This window comes from Phalaenopsis equestris, unplaced genomic scaffold, assembly GCF_001263595.1.
Source record: "Phalaenopsis equestris unplaced genomic scaffold, ASM126359v1 Scaffold000597, whole genome shotgun sequence".
In the NCBI taxonomy this organism is placed as follows: domain Eukaryota; kingdom Viridiplantae; phylum Streptophyta; class Magnoliopsida; order Asparagales; family Orchidaceae; genus Phalaenopsis; species Phalaenopsis equestris.
Genome location: NW_018165037.1, coordinates 162441 through 182686, shown reverse-complemented (window position 1 = coordinate 182686; position 20246 = coordinate 162441). Strand labels below are relative to the sequence as shown.

The 20246-nt window shown below is 35.5% G+C and overlaps 1 protein-coding gene across 1 annotated transcript in view; it reads right to left on the bottom strand.

Moving 5' to 3' along the window:
* LOC110029591 (DEAD-box ATP-dependent RNA helicase 36) overlaps positions 1–20246 on the bottom strand; it is a 43876-nt gene that overhangs the window by 21245 nt on the left and 2385 nt on the right. The window contains exons 3-4 of the mRNA XM_020731944.1: positions 20221–20246; positions 588–910 (exon numbers count right to left, since the gene is read on the bottom strand). Coding sequence (XP_020587603.1) covers positions 588–910; positions 20221–20246 — 349 coding nt within the window. The remainder of the gene's footprint in view (positions 1–587; positions 911–20220) is intronic.

Below are 20246 nucleotides of genomic sequence, written 5' to 3'. Positions count from 1 at the left end.
CTTTTAGAAGTGAGGGTATATGAACATTCTGTTCTGTTTAAATTATTATGCTTCAGAAGCTTTTAGAAGTGAGGGTATATGAACATTCTGTCCTGTAGAATGTCAAAATGTAGCTGTTACAGTCTTCTTTTAAACAGTTTTAACAAACAGGGGCAGCATGACCATTTCTCCAGAATAGTTGCTTCACAGCTGTTTTCACACAGCTGCACCAAACAGACCATTTCTCCAAAATAGCTACTTCACAGCTGTTTTCACACAGCTGCACCAAACAGACAGTCAGTTTCCCCCCCGCAGCTTTCCACGGCTGCAACTGAAAAGCTGGGAAGCTACAACTGCGCCAAACAAAGCCTAACAATACCCCTTCAGTTTTGCCTCCGTGTTCAAATGATGACATTATTGCTTAAGTCTATTGACATTTCATTAAAATAGTAAGCAAATCAATTAGAAAAAATGGAACATTGCAAGCCAATGTGAAATTCAGTTAGGAGCAATCAATAAAATTATAAATAAATTTCATATATGCTGTATCTTCATGAATAATGTAAAAATATGTAAAGTAAAGCTTTTAATCATTTAAGAATAAATACCTGCATGTAGAAACGAATATCATGACAGATCTAATGCCCATATCCTCCATTTTTGACAGTACATGGATGAGATAGACCTCCTTCACATTCCTAGGAATAAAGATGTATTGTTGTTTGAGAGATTCAACTGTTTTAAAACCTTCATATGCCTCAAAAAAGTATGATCTATTTGCAGATATCTCAAGCAACGCTTGCAGCTCACTTGTCATGGTTGCAGAAAATAAAAGAGTCTGCCGACTTGTAGGCAAATACTTAAAAATTAGCCTTAGTTCCTCCTCAAAACCAACATCCAAAACTCTATCCGCCTCATCCAGAACGAGAAACTGATGAAGAAAATGTACCGGATAGTTAGAAAATCACAATATTGCATTCAACCCTTCAAAGTATAAATACTTAAAATTTTCAAACATAAAATACATGTAAAAAGGCTTCCTGGCTCATACAATCATCGAGATTATGATGAGTTCAGAAATACATGAAACCTGAAATTGTAAACAAGCATCCCTATGGCTGACATTAGGATTAACTGATGAAAAAAAAGTCTGATAACAGTTGTTGTTCAATGGTTAATTAAGATTGCAGTAGTTTAGCTCAACTTGATCACAATAAGAATAAAGATAATGCTGGGATAAACATGAATAAGCAAGCAGAAAGCCATTAAAATGTTTATTTCATTCTAAAGAATACATTTTGCAGTGAAGAAGTTCAAACTTCAATTATAGACATACTAAAACTACTCAGAACAAGCAAAACCGTCACACCCAGATTACAGAAATAAAGAACCGGTTGAATTGTATCAGAAACAGGATTGTTGCAGTCACTTTTGGATTTATTCCACAGCTTCTCCTTTTGATTGGCGGTGGACCTTCTGGATTACATGATTTGGCTTTGGATTGTAGAATTTTGAAATTATTCTTCACAATTGAATCACTATTTTGAGATGGTGGACGCTTGACTTTGTGGAACTGTAGCAGAAAACTAAACCAGGCTCTTGCAAGCTTTCCTGGATGGAGGTATTTGCGTGTGGTATTTATGGTTTTTGCGCTAGCAGTATAGTATTTATCCTAGCAGAGAGCTTCGAGAATTCAGTAAGAGTTGGATGATGGTGTAGGTTGAGAGGATTAGCCTATCTTTTATTTTTTCCTCCAGCTTCGAATAAGAATTTAGGATTTAATTCAAACTTGGATTAAAATGATCCTATGATAACCCTATACACTCAATAGATGTTATGAGGCATATAATTAAAAACTTCGGGCTTCAATTAAAGTTATTTTTAGTTTCAATATTATAAGTCAGTTGGATGTCTGATTCCCTAGAGTGCAGTACAAATCCTAAAACCAAATTCAAAATGAACAGTTACCACCTTGCACCGACAATAGCCCCAATTTTTCTTCCCAGTGATTTTGTAAAATGTTCTAATTCCACTCCATAAGTTAATACAGTTTTGCTTAGTATTCTTAATTTCTTTCAAAAATTGACGCAGCAAAAATCAATTTGTGAAAATTAAAGACAAATGTCCGCATTTTATAGCTTAAAAATTTTTCAAGGTTATTTTGATCATGCCAATATTAATTGGGTTCTAATTTAAGTATTGCTTGCTTACATTTAAAGAAATCAAGCGGCTAAACTATTTGGTGAAATGTAAATTGTAAATCAACAATTTTTTTTTTTTACATGCAAGAGTGCAATATTGGGTCAAACATAAAATCTTAACCAAATCTAACAAAAAAATTTGGTTCAGCTCAAACCATGAAAGATTCATGCTAGATTTGGGTCAACTTATGAGACTTATAAGAAAAAAATGTACCCAGACCATATCACAATCAAGTCAACCCACAAACATTTGAATCTTTATTAATTTAAAAATCATAATAAATTGAACTTATTTTTTTATTTTTTTAGCTGTGCCCAAATTAAGTAATCATATCCATTTTGAGTCAAGTTAACAGAGCACAACATGAATTAAGTGTTTATAATATCGTGAGATCAATCTCAATTTAGGACTTTAGGCTCATTTAATATATGGATAAAGTTAAAGCTGACTATCTACAAATTCAGCCATATTTTGTCGTTCCCAAACCCAACCCGCTAACCCAAATTAACACCCCTATAAGCATGCATTCATAATAAGTGTTGTGAGAATTGTAAAATAGAAACCGTTGCCCTGAGTCGTCATCAAGATTCTACAATATGGCAAAATATTCCTAAGAAATAGGATAAATTATCGAGGTATCTTAACAGGTCGTAAAGGGTGGGAAATTTAACAATGTTGCTTTTGATGAATTGTTAAACAAATAGAATCAAATCAATGATGATCTATGAAACGTGGACACTTAAAATTGTCTCTCCTCCGTTTCAAACAAGCTTCAAACATAAAGACAGCTCCGAAACACCCAAACACATGCTCAAAGCTATGTAAGAAATGTTTCAAAGCCAAAAAACAAAGTTGAACAAAAGCCAAACACAACCCACAACAGGGGGAGTGAGCTGTACAGGATGTATATGGGAAATGTCAAACATGAATACATCTCTGAACCAACCCAACATAGTTTGAAGAGCACATTGGTATTGCTCTTTCTGTTATCTCTAAATCTAGAATAGTTGTTGTTTTGGGTTGTGGTTACTTAAATTATGAAACTATGGCAGGATGTTACGCTTGCCTCTTGACGGATCATGAATTTGTGGTATTTACATGTGTTCTAAGACGAGAAGTGATACACTTGTACTAACAAAGGCCTTTAAGAGTTCAATAAGAGTTATTTGAGATTCTTTGATGGCGTTGGCTAATGGGATGAAAGTGTTTGGCTTCTTTGAGATAAGAATTTAGGATTTAATTTAAACTTAGATTCAGATGATCCAATGCCAACATATCTATAAGTCTATATGTAAGTGTTTTGAGACATGTTATCAAAAAAAATTTGGGTATGTAAAAAGATCTATTTCTATTTTAAATTTTGCAAGTGCAAGTTTGATGTGTGATTTATTTGAGAGTTGTACAAATGCAACTATTAAATTCAGAAGAAGTCATCTCCATGCACCCGCAAGAGGCCAAATTTTTCATATCCTGATATTGCTTTTAATTGCTTCATTTCATTTACATAATTTGAAATGAATTTGCTCAGTCATCTTGATTTTGTTCAACAATGGACGCATCACAAATCCATTTCATATAAATTGAATTCAAATGTCTTTTGAAATCCTTGTTGATATTCTCGTATTATTCAATCAAATCATATTTCAGCTCAAGAATTGCTTGTTCATATTTATATTTTTGTGACTTCTAAAATTTGAATCCTCAATTTTGTTTGCATGTATTCATATTACTCACATAATTGTAATACGGACACTCTCATCCAGAGTTGTCATGTACCAATATCAATTCATTTTGAATGAAGACACAAGAAAAAGGCCAAACTCAATAATTTTTGAAATGACGAAGCTTGCTAGAATGTGTTCAGTTAAGCCTGAATAGCCTCTCACACACATATACAAACATATGTATATCACCATAGAACTACGCACAAATTTATGCAATTAAGTAGAGATGTTGGCACAACTAAAGCCCAAACTAGAACTTCAATTTAGTTCAAGCAATGATATGGGCTTGTCAGTGCACGCAAAGCTGCATGAAAGTAAATTGTGTTAACAAAAAATTAACTGATTAAAGTCATCGAAGTTGAGGTTCATCAAGTTCATATAAAGTTCAACCAGCCCAGAGCCACACCCGACAACTTAAAATTTGAGTTTTGGATATCGACAATTCAAACTTAATTTCTTAACACATCTATTAACAAGGTTAGATAGGCAAGAAAATCAATTCATGAATTGTAACGGACTAGTCAACAATTGCATAATCATGAGTTTGCTAGTGCCTTCCTTAATGCAAGAGATGTCTTCAGAATAATTATTATTCTCTTACTTGTTAAGGCATGTGAAAGCATTGATTTAGCCTCACATCAAATAATTGAAGAAGGTGTTGACATTAAAATACGACATTATTGGACCTCACTCAAAATCTACATTTTTGGATTGAAAATAAGATTGACCATTAATATATCCGACCAAACTGTGGTAATCCTCAATTATTTAATCCCTATAAAGTGCTATCATGACAGATGATTTGACTGAATCGAATGGTTAACTCCCAGAATGACTACATGTTATCGAGCGAGCACTTAATGCACGATGCTTGATAATACTGCAAAGCTATCATTTAACATAATTGATGGACAATGCACAGTGCATTAACTTGAAAAGAAGATTGTTATGACATGTGAGAATATCATGTCTAGTTCGATGTCAAACATTTGAAAAATATTTTGGATTAAAATATCAAGTGCCTGGCCCTTAGTCATTAGCATAAGCTATTGGGTTGAATACAGGTTTAATCACTGGTATATCAGGTTCTTTAACTTCAATCGATGTACAATACCAAACTTTCTTTTATTCAAAGTCCCATGTCCCCGCCAAAAGTATTTTGGCTTTACCACCTTATTAATGGAAACTAGCTATGTTTTTTTACTAGTAAAACACTACAAATCACACAAGCTTTAATAGAAAGTATATAAATTCTAACTTAGAAATAGAGTGCTCAAGCTGATGCCCAGGCTCTTCCAATCTCAACTAACATAATCCCAATAGCATCTGCATGTCTCAAAATAAACATATTCCTCAAAGCTTTCCAAATTTTGACTATTTTGAAAACCAAGGTAAGAAAGGACTTGAAACAACTTAAGAAAATATAAATAACAAAATCCCTTTAACTCATAATCATGCCATTTTGAACTTAGCCTATGAAAATTTTAATATTACTAGTTGTAAGAGATGAAAAGATCACATAAACGCTAAGCTCCCATCTAGCAAGAAGCTAATGGTGGTTTTTGAAAATGGATAAACCTTATAATTCTCTGGTCTACTACGAAAAAAAATTATTTGAAAGAAGAATCTAGTATCTTGGAGTGTAATTCATTTTTTTTATCTCTTGTTGCATCTAAGTTGTGTCACACAATCTTTAATACTATGTCTCCGTCTTATGGTAATCAAATGAATTTATCTAATTGAACATTGTTCAAGAAATTTAAATCATGACTAGTGCTATGGATAACCCATCGGACACCTTGTTGGGCTTATTACAATTAAATTTATTCTAATAAACATTTTAAGCATTATTAAACGATTGTTTGATTATCACTTCTGATCGCTGGTATTCAATTTCCACGCAAGAGTTTTGAATTCAAATTTTCCAAAAAAAAGGACAAAAGTATGTTTAACACCATTTCAAACAAACAATTAGAGATTCTTGAAATTAAAAACCAAGCTTGCCAAATTTAATTTATTTGAGATTAATAAATATAATTCATTACTTCGATGATCTTCTCATCACATAAAAGTAAGTTTTGAAATTGTGCAAAGAAAATAGGAAATTTATAAACTTTAACACCATTTCAAACAAACAAGTAGAGATTCTTGAAATTAAAAACTAAGCTTGCCAAATTTAATTTGTTTGAGATTAATAAACATAATTCATTACTTTGACGATGTTCTCATCATATAAAAGTAAGATGAGGCATTTTCTTTTTATGAGAGTAAGTGTAAGCCTCGAGGTATGAAGGTTTAAGCCTCATATTTAAATAATTAAATTAAAGAAAAAACATTAAGTAATAATTAATATACTAACATCAAAGTAAGATGTCGAAGAAAAAAGGTAAAAGATTATTAAAGATTATTAAAAATCATGAAAGACTAAAAACTAAACTATATATAAGTCCCTCCACCTAATAATTATACATAAATAAGTAGATTAAAGTTGTAATTTATAAATTCAAAATCATCCCAACTCTCATCTCTTAAATGGACGATATATATAAATATAGGCTAATAAATCAACTCGAAGGACTTAAAATCAAATTGTTTTTTTCCTTGGATTGAGCACTCAAAATCAATGATGTGACTAACAAGCCAAGCTTGGCCCAATAAAACTTTAATTGAGATAGCATAGATAAATGCACATGCATGTCCAAATTTTGGGAATTCACGAAAGTCTAGCTTCCATAATTCCCAGACAAAATCCAACTCATTGATTCTCCCGCCTATCGATCCAGCTATCTACCCCCTGTTGACCATTTTTTTTTAGAAATATGAAAAGGGATGATTTTGGCAAAATATGAAAATAATTTTAATATAAATGTGATTTTTGAAAGTAGTATTTTAATTTTAAAATAGATGAGACCAAACGAGTCTCACATATTAAATAATTTGGATGGTTGAGCGCGATACCACAAGTAATACATGTATGCTTATCCTTCGGGATAGTGTATTACTTGTGGTATCACATTCAACTGTCTAAACTATTTAATATATGAGACATGTTTGGTCTCATCTATTTTAAAATTAAAATACTACTTTCAAAAATCATATTTATATTAAATTTATTTTCATATTTTACCAAAATTCTCACTTTTCATATTTCAAAAAAAAAAAACGGTCGACAAATTCTGATAACTCCGCTGGGGACTAGTTTCTCTCTCCATTCTTTGATCAGGTAGTTTTCTTTTCAAAAATCGGTAGTGTGCTCATGTCCCTTGTGGGCCAGACTGTTGTTCTTATGTTGACATACTGTGTTTATTTCTTCCTTAAGCCAGTATAATCAACTCTTCTTGGATTCCAGGACTATTTGCTTAAAAATCCTTAAGCAGACGGATTCAGGAATCCCTAGGGTTTAGTGGGGAGTACTCCCAATAGGTGTGGTAGATTAGGAGTGGTCTATCAAAACGAAGTCGATGCGAGGCCGAGACCCTCCAATTCTTAAAGTAGGTCCAATGCTTCATTCCTCTTTGATCTTAACTTGTGAACGAGTTGACTCTAAAATTCCACTCTCACAATATTCCTTTTAAACTTCAAACAAAACGAAATTTCATCAAAATTTCAAAACAAAACAAATCATAAATTTTGTGACAAAATTCACATGGATAAATTTTAAAGGATACACAGTTCATAAGACAAGTGCATTAACTTGAGTATTGCCGCTGAAATTGCAAGACATTGAACGTCACTAGCTTCCGTAATTTTTTTCAAATGACAGAGATAATGTCTTCACCAAAGTTGATCTTTTCTTCGCCACTGGAGTGCTGTTTGATGTTAGCAAGAATGAGCTACCTGACTTGGCGGTCATTAAATTTGGACAAGGATTCGACGATATTGAAGCCAAGTTTGGGAATGTCGCTGTTGACGTAATAAAACCTGAAATGGACAAGTCGTCAAGCCTGTGGTGGAGTTTAACATGAAGTTTGCTAAGGAATTTCACCCTCTGAAGAGGGTGTTGATTGAAAATAATTCTGCTATTGCTGAAAAGTCCGCCACTAAGAGCGTAGGGACTGCTCCCAGGATTGTTTCTGCTTCTGCCACCGGATTCACCACGACTACACCAACTGTTCCACTAAACAAAGAAAAAGAGATTCTATATGAGAAAAGAGATTCTATACGAAGAAGTGTCAGTCAATACTTTTGTCCCGCCGTTTTCTGTATTTGAGATTGGGTCCAATTTAAAAAGAGATTCTATATGAAGAAGTGTCAGTCAATACTTTTGCCCCGCCGTTTTCTGTATTTGAGTTTGGGTCCAATTCAAAGTCCGTGCAACTGACCAAGACACAAGAAATGAGGCGCAACCAGAAAATTCTAAGGGCTGAGAAAGCGAAAGTCATAAAGTTGACTACTACTAACACCGCCCTCCGACTGAATGAGATAAGATTACGTGATACCTCACCTCTACGCATGGGGAGTAGGTTTCACCAGTTGTCTGCTACCTACGGAGAGGATGGAGTCTCTGAGTCTATGAGGTTGCTACCACATCACCACCACCTTCTCTCTGTAATGATCCAAGGCCGGTGACGACATTCGAAGTAAAATCTGAGATGGTGGCAGTGGTGGACAAAGTATATTCTTTCAGAAAAGAAGCTATAGCAAAGATCTTCCAGAATTTGATTAAAAGTCCCAAATTCAGAATACGAGAGCCAAAGAGGCCGAAGGAAGTCGACAAGAAAGATCATTCCAACTACTGCCCCTATCACAGACTGCTCGGACACACTATAAAGAATTGTATCAGCTTCAAATAATGGCTCAAGAAGAAATTAAAAAATGGGAACATAGTAATTTCGAAAGAATATTTGACAGAGCCTGAAAGAGGTTCTATCAATATGATTTCGGCTAATCCAGTTGCTCCATCTGACTTCTACACAACTACACCAACACCAATGCTCAGCAAAAGCAGCAAAAGACGTGAAGCTCATCAAAACTCTCCAACTGACCTTAAAGTTGTCAAAAGAAGGTTGATCGAGGATACATTAGAAAAGCTTCGAGCCGACATCGCACGGTTATCTGAAGAATGAAGAAAAGATATGGGTGATGAACCCTACGACCCGTCAGAATATGAGATAGAGGGATTCGCAGAAATCAACGTCATTGAGACCAGAGCCATCTTATCTTCGTGCGATGCTCCTTTACCCACTGAGGAGAATGTCGTGGATGAGTTGCAAAGAGCCATTCAACAACAGATCAACTAGATGAGAGAACCACTAGAAGAAATGACGACTACTATAGCCACTATTCAAGGACAATCACAGCCATCGCCGATAGTACCCCCGGGGCAAGCCATTTAGAAAGCGTCCAAATCGTCGATGATAAGAAGGAATTCACTTCGGTCAATGAAGATGATCAACCAAAGAAAAACTCCGTTCATGAATTAATACCAGAAAAAAGGCATTAAACAAATGGTAGAACAACAGGTGAGAGAAGCTCTGACTCAATCAAAAGGAGGAGCATTGATTCTAAATGGTAGACCCTATCCTGAAGAATTTGATAACATCCAATACCCTAAGGGTTTCATACCACTGCCGTTCACGACATTTGATGAAACGGGAAACCCCCGACAACATGTTGCACACTTCCGAGCAAGTTGTGGCAACACAGGAGTAGTGATACGTTTTTGTGTCGTCAATTTTTTAGCAGTCTTTCGGGAATCGCTTTTGACTGGTACGCTGAACTGCCCAATGACTCAATGAAAACATTTGCAGAATTGGAAGACCTCTTTGTTAAGCGGTTTGTTGGAGTTAAACACCATATCACTGTTGGTGATCTCTTGGTGGAGCTACAGAAGCCAACCGAAACATTGATGGACTACTGTGTGAGCCACAACTCCAAGAGCAGTACGCAGTTGAAATTCTTCTAAAGAGCATTCATGGTCCAGTGGGTTTCTTACTCAAGGGATTCATCATCAAAACATTCGAAAAGCTGCTTAGAAAAGTTAGGAATCTTCAAGAAGAAGCAAAACATCTTGGGTTTTTTGAGAAAACTAGGAAGCTAGAGCCATTAAAGACATCTGAGAAGAAATCTGGGATAGTTGTTGTGGTTGGCAGGGGAAAACGACAATTGCAAATACAAGCCGAACGACATCAACAAACCTTCCAACGTCCTCATCACTCATCTCAACAATCATCTCAACTGAGACCTTACCAGACATATGAAAGACAAGTTCCAATCATGAACACTCGATCAAATGGGTTATACTCTTTTAAAGATTATACTCTTTTAAAGATGAATTTTAAAGATGAAGCAACGAAAAAGATGCTCCACAGTTTAATCAAGAATTCCAAGTTCAGGTTGACCAAGCCAAATAAGCCTGACGAGGTCAACAAGAAAAGACATCCGAGATATTGCCCGTACCACAGGTTCATTGGATACACCATAGAAGAGCGTTGCAGTTTCAAAGACTAGCTTGAGGAAAATTTCAAGAATAGGGACGTAACGATCCTAGAAGAATATTTAAAGAGTGTCTATCAATATGATTTCGGTCGATCAGTTTGTTCCAACTTATTCCTACGCAACTGCCAACGAATGAAATGCCTTTTGGCTACTATTGTACTATTATTGTTGTTTAAATGGGATATTAGCTGGATTAATGTTTATCTGTCTCTTCCCTCCCACCGCAATAAAATAAAGAAAGAACTTATTGTTTTTCAGAACTGTTCAATGATTGGAAAACACGGTTAACAAAACATTCGGAGTTCATTAACAAGACAATCGAGAAAGGAAGAAATCCAAGATAAAAATTTCAGCATTATGAAAGAAATTATGATTTCGGGGGAAGTGAAATTAATGCTCTAATAGCTAGGTCCTTCACTTTAAAGATTTTGGACTGGGACCTAAGTTGATTTCAAAATAAGATAGTGTGGTTGAAATGCGAGTAGTCGACTAAGAATATCATGAGCTTTTTAATCTTCTGCCAAGTGATTGGGTCCTAGCTTTCGAACGAGTTATAATATCTCATAATTCGTCTTAAGAAATATTTGAGAATTGTTAATTAAGAGAGTTCAGACATTCAAAATCTTTAAAATATGCTCTACTAGATATAGTAATTCTAAAAAAAAAGGAGAGGAAAAAAAAGAAAAAAGGGTTCCATGAGAAAAAGCTTGAGATGAGCATAAAATAAAAAATTAGTGTGTGAATTCTCCTTTAATTAATAAAATTTGAAAGCTCTCTTAAGGGAATTCTCCTGATACTACACTCATGAAAAAGTTAAGTGATCTTGTGTCTTTTGGTCGGCTATTAATTGACTCAGAAATATCAACGTTAAAAGAAAAAAGTTTTAATCACATGAGCAAAGTTTCTGAGAACTGCTTACGCCCAGGAAGAAAGAATTAAAGTAAATGGCTATGTTATTAGCAATTAACGAAAATTCTACCTGAAGTCATATCTTTCGGTGCCCAGAAGATTCAACATCGACATCAATTCGAAGAACGTCAAAATGAATCCTCAGGACAATGTGAAAAATCTCTACAAAATCGGTGATAAAGAAAAGACAACTGCCAAAACGACGGTATAAGATTGCAACCTCTCGAGTTGTGACGTCCTTAGAAGTATCATATCTTTATGTCTACTTGATAGAATATAATTCTGATAGTATCTTAAAGAATGTGTTATTTTTACACGTCTCCAGTCAGTGGATAATACCTCGATAAGTACTATGCATCTCGGTGTTTCAAAGACAACTTTGTTCTTAGAAACACGAATGTTGCACCTGTCTAAAATTGGGTCCAAATTTTAAAATAAATGCAATAAAATAAGATTCAAGATCAAATAAATCTCAACATCAAAATGAAATGAAACACATCACGAAACCAAATAATCAAAATAATTCAAAATTTGGAACATCACTTCAAATTTCGACCTGGTCAACTTGAGCCTTCTCGACTTATCACCAGCGTCATTTCACGACATTTCTCTTGGTCTGAAGTTTCCTCCCACAAGAACTCTGGGTCCTATTGCTCGTGTGAATGAGGCTTGACTGGTTCTACGGAACCACATCTCTTATTGCATAGACATTTTCTTCAATCACCTCTTGGGATTGATTTAAGTCTCCGACATTCTTTCCCAATTTGACCGATTTTTTCCAAGGATTTGGCGTAATTTCCTTGACGGTCATCATTTCTTGACTAAATCTAGTTCGGATGTAATGTCCCCATCGGTCATCCGAGCTAGTTTAGTTTCTCCGTACTTCACGAACTTCTACATACATTCTCCACACTGCATAAATTGTCACAAATTTCACATAAAATTTCACAAAATTCTACACTACATAAATTACTACATACATTTTTCCCAACTCTCATAAATTATACAAGTTTCATAAGAATTTTACAAACTTCCCACAAATTTTTCATAAAAATCAAATTCTCGAGGATCAGTATGAGACCCACTTCAATGGATGTTAAGGCTTCCAAATCCTTCAAAAATCAAATTTCCAAGGATCGATGTGAGACTCCCTTCAATAGATGTTAAGACTTCCGATTCTTTTACAAATCAAATTACTGAGGTTGAGCATTTTACATCCAATTCCGCATTGCTTTAGGAGCTCCTCCTATCCCAATTTTTCAAATCAAATTATAGAGGTTGAGGATTTTACATCAGATTCCGTGTTGCTTTAGGAGCCCCTCCTATCGCAATCTTTCAAATCAAATTCCAGAGGTTGAGAATTTTACAACCGATTTCGTGTTGCTTTAGGAACCCCTCCTATCACAATCTTTCAAATCAAATTCTAGAGGTTGAGAATTTTTACATCCGATGCCGCGTTGCTTTAGGAGCCCCTCCTATCGCAATCTTTCAAATCAAATTCTAGAGGATGAGGATTTTACATCTGATTTCGCGTTGCTTTAAATTCTAGACCTCAGTAATTTGATTTGTAAAAGAATCAGAAGTATTTTACAACCGATTTCGTGTTGCTTTAGGAACCCCTCCTATTCTCAATCTTTCAAATCAAATTCTAGAGGTTGAGAATTTTTACATCCGATTCCGCGTTGCTTTAGGAGCCCCTCCTATCGCAATCTTTCAAATCAAATTCTAGAGGATGAGGATTTTACATCTGATTTCGCGTTGCTTTAAATTCTAGACCTCAGTAATTTGATTTGTAAAAGAATCAGAAGTATTTTACAACCGATTTCGTGTTGCTTTAGGAACCCCTCCTATTCGCAATCTTTCAAATCAAATTTTAGAGGTTGAGAATTTTTACATCCGATTCTGCGTTGTTTAGGAGCCCCTCCTATCGCAATCTTTCAAATCAAATTCTAGAGGATGAGGATTTTACATCTGATTTCGCGTTGCTTTAAATTCTAGACCTCAGTAATTTGATTTGTAAAAGAATCAGAAGTATTTTACAACCGATTTCGTGTTGCTTTAGGAACCCCTCCTATTCTCAATCTTTCAAATCAAATTCTAGAGGTTGAGAATTTTTACATCCGATTCCGCGTTGCTTTAGGAGCCCCTCCTATCGCAATCTTTCAAATCAAATTCTAGAGGATGAGGATTTTACATCTGATTTCGCGTTGCTTTAAATTCTAGAGGTTTGAGGATTTTTACATCCGATTCCGCGTTGCTTTAGAAGTCCTTCCTATCACAATCTTTCAAATCAAATTCTAGAGGTTGAAGATTTTTACATCCGTTTCACATTCGTTTCCGCGTTGCTTTAGGAGCCTCTCCTATCGCAATACATCCGTTTCCGCGTTGCTTTAGGAGTCTCTCCTATCGCAAACTTTCAAATCAATATTTTAGAGGATGAGGATTTTACATCCGATTCCGCGTTGCTTTAGAAGTCCTTCCTATCACAATCTTTCAAATCAAATTCTAGAGGTTGAGGATTTTTACATTCGTTTCCGCGTTGCTTTAGGAGCCTCTCCTATCGCAAACTTTCAAATCAAATTCTAGAGGTTGAGAATTTTTACATCCGATTCCGCGTTGTTTTAGGAGTCTCTTATCGCAATCTTTCAAATCAAATTCTAGAAGTTGAGGATTTTACATCCGATTCCGCATTGCTTTAGGAGCCCTTTCTATCGCAATCTTGCAAATCAAATTCTAGGGTCGGTGCAAGGTCGCTGATTCCTTTAAATTCCACGAAATTCTAGAAGTTGAGGATTTTACATCCGATTCCGCTTTGTTTTAGGAGCTCCTCTTATCACAATCTTTTAAATCAAATTCTAGAGGTTCAAAATTTTTTACTACCAAGGGTTGTTGAAAATTTTTTGAGAGAAAGGAAGGCTGGAGGTTGAGGATTTTACATCCGATTTCGCTTTGTTTTAGGAGCTCCTCTTATCACAATCTTTTAAATCAAATTCTAGAGGTTCTAAATTTTTTACTACCAAGGGTTGTTGAAAATTTTTTGAGAGAAAGGAAGGCTGAGGTTTTCATTAATTGTTGTTCGAGGCTTTTAGAAGAAGAGGCTCTGCCGAATTTCCTTCTCGGCTAGGTTCTTGTGTGCTGGGGTGTTCGTCGGTCGTTGCTTCCTCGAAGGTTTTGGGAGAAAAATTTTTTACAGGAAGCATTTTCTTAAATTTGTTCTAAAGTTTCACTCTAAGTCTGCATTAAGAGGTATTTTTCTTTTCCCTCTAATCTGCATCATTCAGATTTGCACCTGAAAGTGTTTCTTTTCTCTTCTAAAGCATGTGAAAGTAAAGTTTAGGCCTGTTGTGCGATCTAAGCATGGATAGTTTCTAGAAACAGTAAAAAAAAATGGAGCATGATATGGCTGCGTTCTCTTTCTCTGCTCAAGATGTATGATGGATAAAATTTTGGAAAGCTTTAGTTATTGCTCTATGGAATACATGGTAAAAATGAAATGTTGAAGCTTTTTATTATTGATATTCTTGTTCAATTACATGTTGGAATTCATTTCGATGCTTTGGCATGTTGGCTTTAGGGATTCATGCATACTTATATGTTTCCTGTTATTTGTTTCTATTTGAAACATATGCTGGATACAATACTTTGAAATATAAGGCTCCAAGGGAAATATTCAAGGGAAATATTTTTATCTGTAGGGAAATATTTTTATCTGTTTTGACCCATTTGTTGGGTTCAGTTTTAGGTCTTTGGAGTTTGATCCTTGCTGGAAATAATTTTATCTGTTTTGGCCCATTTATTAGGTTTAGTTTTAGCTCTTTGGAAATGGATTATTGTTGGAAATTTTTCTCTGATTTTTCCCATGTATTGCGTACGATTTTAGCTATTTCTGGGCTGTATTTTGATTGAAAATGTTATTTCTCTGTTTTCACATTTAATTGGACTCGATTTGGTCTGAAATTTGGGCTCAGTTCGGCTCGGAGGTTTATTTGTCGTTGGTCCCTTTTTATGGGTTTATTTGAGCTAAAATTGTGTTTCATTTTATTCCATCTGTTGGATGTGATCTTGGCTGAAATTCTATTTCTGTTGTGCTTCTTGTTGGGCTTGGTTTACCTTTTATAGTTCCCTGTCTTACCCTTCTTGCTGGACTCGATTTACCTTTTACGGCTCCCTGTTTTGTTTTCCTTATTGGGTTCGGCTTGCTTAAGTTGTCACTCTGTTTGCCCCTTTTGTTGGGCCCGGCTGGGTTGGAGTTCTTCTAAATAACGTACCTCCTGGGATTGTCATTAATAATCAAGTTTGTCATCCCAAAATTTATGATTTCAATATCCATTTCTATATGGGAATGTTTGATATAAATGGATCAATTCGCCATCATGTCTGCTCAATAAAATGACTTCAATCTAAATAGTTTATGGGATTTTGTTCATTCACTCTCTTATGTATATCAAAGAAGTACAATGACAATATCTGTGGTGGCTTTCCTTTACTATCCCATAATCCCATAGTCGTGAGCATTACCTTGTGATTTCTTTATATGGCAAATTGGAGGGTGGTGGTGTTGGCTGCTGTCTTTGGCTGCGTTTGTTGTTCCTGGCCGTGAGCCTGTTTTTGGGGCTGGGCTGCTCTCTTTGTGGTCCCTCGCCGTGAGCTTGTTTTTGGGGTTGGGCTGCTCTCTTTGTGGTCCCTGATCGTGAGCTTGTTTTGAGGTGGGTTGTCCTTTTGATGTCCTTACCCTTGAGCAATAGTTGGTGGTGGTCTTCTTCTTGCTGCCTTGGCCGTGAGCTTCACCTTGTAGTAGTTGCCCTTGTGGTCTTCTTCTTGTTGCCTTGGTCGTGAGTTTCACCTTGTGATTTTTCTATGTGATAAGTTGGGTTGGTGGGTGCCCCACTTTGTTGCCCTTGGCCGTGAGCACTTATATGGTTTTGTTTGGATGATTTCGTGCTTATTTCGTGCTTATATAACATATAACATGGAAAGCTTTTGATTGGAGTTGGAATTAGATGACTTTATTGTTTTCAATATTTTGGGAATTTTGAAGGTGGTCGTTTGTGGATTACATTCTTCTATTCAATTTGTGAAATTTGAGAGGCTCTTAAAACTTCGTTTTTGGAGTTTTGGGAAAGCATGAAGTTGATAAAAATTGGATTCATGAAAGAATTTGAAAACTCATAAAATTGTCGTTTGGGAAGAGTTTGGAGGCTTGACATTAAAATTTGGATAACATAAATGCCACATTCAAATTTAGCCTTAAGTGTGTGAATATGTAGGCAGTGGTGGAGTTGTTTATACAATTATCACATTAATTTGGGCCCGTTTTGACCTGTTCAAAACAAGATTTGGAAGGGATACCCTTCTTGGGTTGATCCAGTTATAAAATTTAAGAAAATGATATTTTTTTTGGATTGATTTAAGGACCTTGAGCCCTCCTTTCAAATCTTTTCGTTACAAGTTTTGAGGGTTGATTCACCCTTCGTCTTTTCGATCTTTTGGATGGATCAGTTCCTCATCTCTCTCATCCTCATTTTTATTCTTTTTTTAATTGTGTCTTGGTTCAGTTTTCGGTGCTTATGTCTGATACATAATTTTTTTTAATTGTGTATTGGTTCAGTTTTCGGTGCTTATGTCTGATACATAAGTGTCCATATATAGTCTTTTGCTATATATGAAACCATCATGCAATGTCGCGAGTAGGTCGGTTTTGTTTTGGGGCTTAGGGCGATGATAACAAAGACACACCAGTGGTAGAGCAGAATGATATTCCATCCTACGACATCAGGACCCAATCCTGGGATCTGATAAACTGTAAGATGATAGTATCATTCACTAACACAAGACTAGCGGGGGACCCGTACCTTCTTAGGTTGTTGGCGATCCTACGCCCGACGACATAATTGACTCATTGACAACTATACTTTTCAAAATTGATAAGTACAAACATGATAGGAATAGATACAATATTTATAAAAATATTTTCACTACAAAATTGATACAACTTCCTTTTTGTATATCTGAAATTCATGTGCATGCTAAAATATAAATTTTAAATGTGTTACAACTTGGTTGTCTACTTGTTGATTACCGATACCGGGCTAAGGAATACCCTCCTAAGTTAGGTTTAGTAGGATACTCTTCCAGTTGAGTGGCGGGGGTTGAGTGACAAACTCTATACATCTGGGTGACCGATAGTAATCTTCGACGTCCCTTAAGTACAAATATATATTATTTGAGTCTAGCCCCGACCCGAGTGCTTGCGGTCCCCTCTTTTCGAATTTTTCGTATGGTTTATTGAAATTTTTGGGGAAAGAACTCGTGGTCCTTTTTTCAGGATCTTCCCGAGATTTTGAAAATTTTCTTATATCGATTTTTCTCGAGTTTTCCGTCGTGAGTCATTTGTCAATTTTTCTCGAGTTTTTCATTGTAGGTCATATGTCGAGTTCATCGAGTTCTCCAGGCAATGTTTTTTTTGTTTATACAGTGTATACTAGCTCGCTTAAAAGAGCCACAGACCTCCCAGATATACATGTTTGATTTACATTACAGCATTTTACTTCATAGCATACTGTACTGTTCTTTCTCTTCTATGTCGCACATTCTACTGTTCTTTTCTTGTTATACCGCATGCTTTATTGTTTTGTTACACACTATACCTTAGTGTAAGAAAAACTCAACAATAAATATGAAACCCGAATGTGCTATGACGAGGTGCTTGGAGCGAACACCGTGGGCAGCATGACGAAGACACTTAGAAGAGCAACGTCAAAATAAATTCATATCACTAATCACTTTCCTTAGTTTAAATAATCCATAGGATTTTGAGGTGTGAGGTGGTTTGCTTAGCGCGGCGTAAACCCTTATATTATCTTTAGGACTTTTGCACACCATAGGATTTTGAGGTGGTTTGCCTAGCGCGACGTAAACCCTTATATTATCTTTAGGACTTTTGCACAACACTGTTGTGCAAGAGTTGTGCAATTATAAGTCATAACACTTTTAGGATTCTGAGGTTACTGTCCGGTACGGTGTAAATCCTCATATCTTTTTAGGCTATCGCACGATCAAATATCGTGTGAATGTAATTCCTAAATCCTAAAAGAAAATGCAGGATTAAACATTGAATAATATTATTTCAAAGACATAAAGTCAATAATAGGATAGTTGGGACTGCGGTTTCCCCTGGATCTGTGATATCTCCTACTATTCATTCTTTGGATTCTCTAAAATAATTGTTCATATTTGAGTCGCTCCCGTTTGATTTTCCCGTATCCAATCTTGGAAAACTAAACTTTGAAATCTGGAAAGTAAAACCACTGATATTAATCGAGAGTCTTCTTAAGTGACCCCAATCATTTAAAATGTAATTAATTATAGAGGCTTGCCTTTATAGGGAACTTGAAATCCAGGAAAAATAAATCCTATCTAATCTTTATATTAGATAGAAGAACTTGTCGGCCATACATAGTAGGCCAGATAAGAGTTATAAACTTCTTAGTTTAAATAATTGAGCATACTATCAAGTGATAAATGATTGAGCCTATTGTCAAGTGATATGTTTATCCTTCGGGATAGTGTATTATTTGTAATATAGTGCTCATCCATCGAAACTATTCAATATGTGAGACTCGTTTGGTCTCATCTATTTTAAAATTAAAAAATTATTTTCAAAAATCATATTTACATCAAAACTATTTTCATATTTTACAAAAATCATCCCTTTCAAAAAAAAAAATAACGGTCGACACCCCCCCGGCCAGCTCTCTTCTCACGTACAAGCCCAACATGGCCACATCCCCGCTCGCACCAGCACGCTTGCAACATCGTTTCCTGGCTGATTGTAGAAAGATGGGGGATTCCTGTGCTTGAGAGAATAGCAGGTCGGATTGCCTGCCGATAATTGTTTATAATGGTGAATATTGTTGTTGTCGTCTCATCCCTCGACGCTGAAAGATGAAAGCTTTGATAATAGTTTCATTTGCATAGAGGTTTAAATTGAGGAGAAAGAGGGTTTTGTGTCTAACCAAACCCTCACGATACAGTCACAATTATAGCTAGCTGGGACGACAACAATGAGAACTCATTGTATGAAGATCTCTGAAACTCACATCTTTATACCAATAACCATTGAGAAAGGTAACCGTTGTCTTTCTCCATCTTCATCCCACCCGCCTTTGCTCACCTCAGCTACTCTAGATCCTATAAATCTATCTTCAAATTAGATTTACTAAATCTTGGACATAAGACAAAGAAGATGAAAAATGAGATTTATGGTGCATTTGGGGCGGCAGTGCGGTGTCGCATCTATATGACAAAACTGTAATTTTTTTGTGTTCTCAAAATGCTACTGCTAAAAACTTCATTTTCCTACCAAGCCTAGCTATCTACGGTAGTTGTTAGAAAGCTGCGGTCTTTTAAAAAAAAAATTATAATAACCACCGCAAATTTTTAAACAACTGCTTATTCAAACAACTACAGGTGCTCCAAACCGACCCTTAAGAACCCACATAATTTAAAGATAACATTTATGGCAGGATTTAAGTTAAATCTTGCTACCAAACAACCTCTATGAGAGAGCATTTCATCAATTTAGATGAATTTGTATTCAAAAGGGCAAAAAGACAACAACAAAAATCCAAAACCTAAAAGACTGGAACGATCAAGATTTTGGTAAAACTAAATTGATCAAACCAAAATTAGAAGGGAATATGTAAAAAAAAAACTAATTTGTGCCCCTCTTCGAAAAATTGAAACCCAAACCCAATCGATAGTTTACTAGTTCGATTTGATATGACAAAAAAAGGCATGAAACAAAGTATCAAACAATCAAATGAGTTAATAGCATGCTCTGCTTCATCTGCTTCCAATATAAATGAAATATAACATGGTCGTGTTCATTAAATATATATATATATATATATAAAGTTTACCCATGTAGCTTAAAGCGTATCTATATTTTTGAAACCAAAGGAATCACCTTGGTCTTAGAGAAGACAGCAGGAA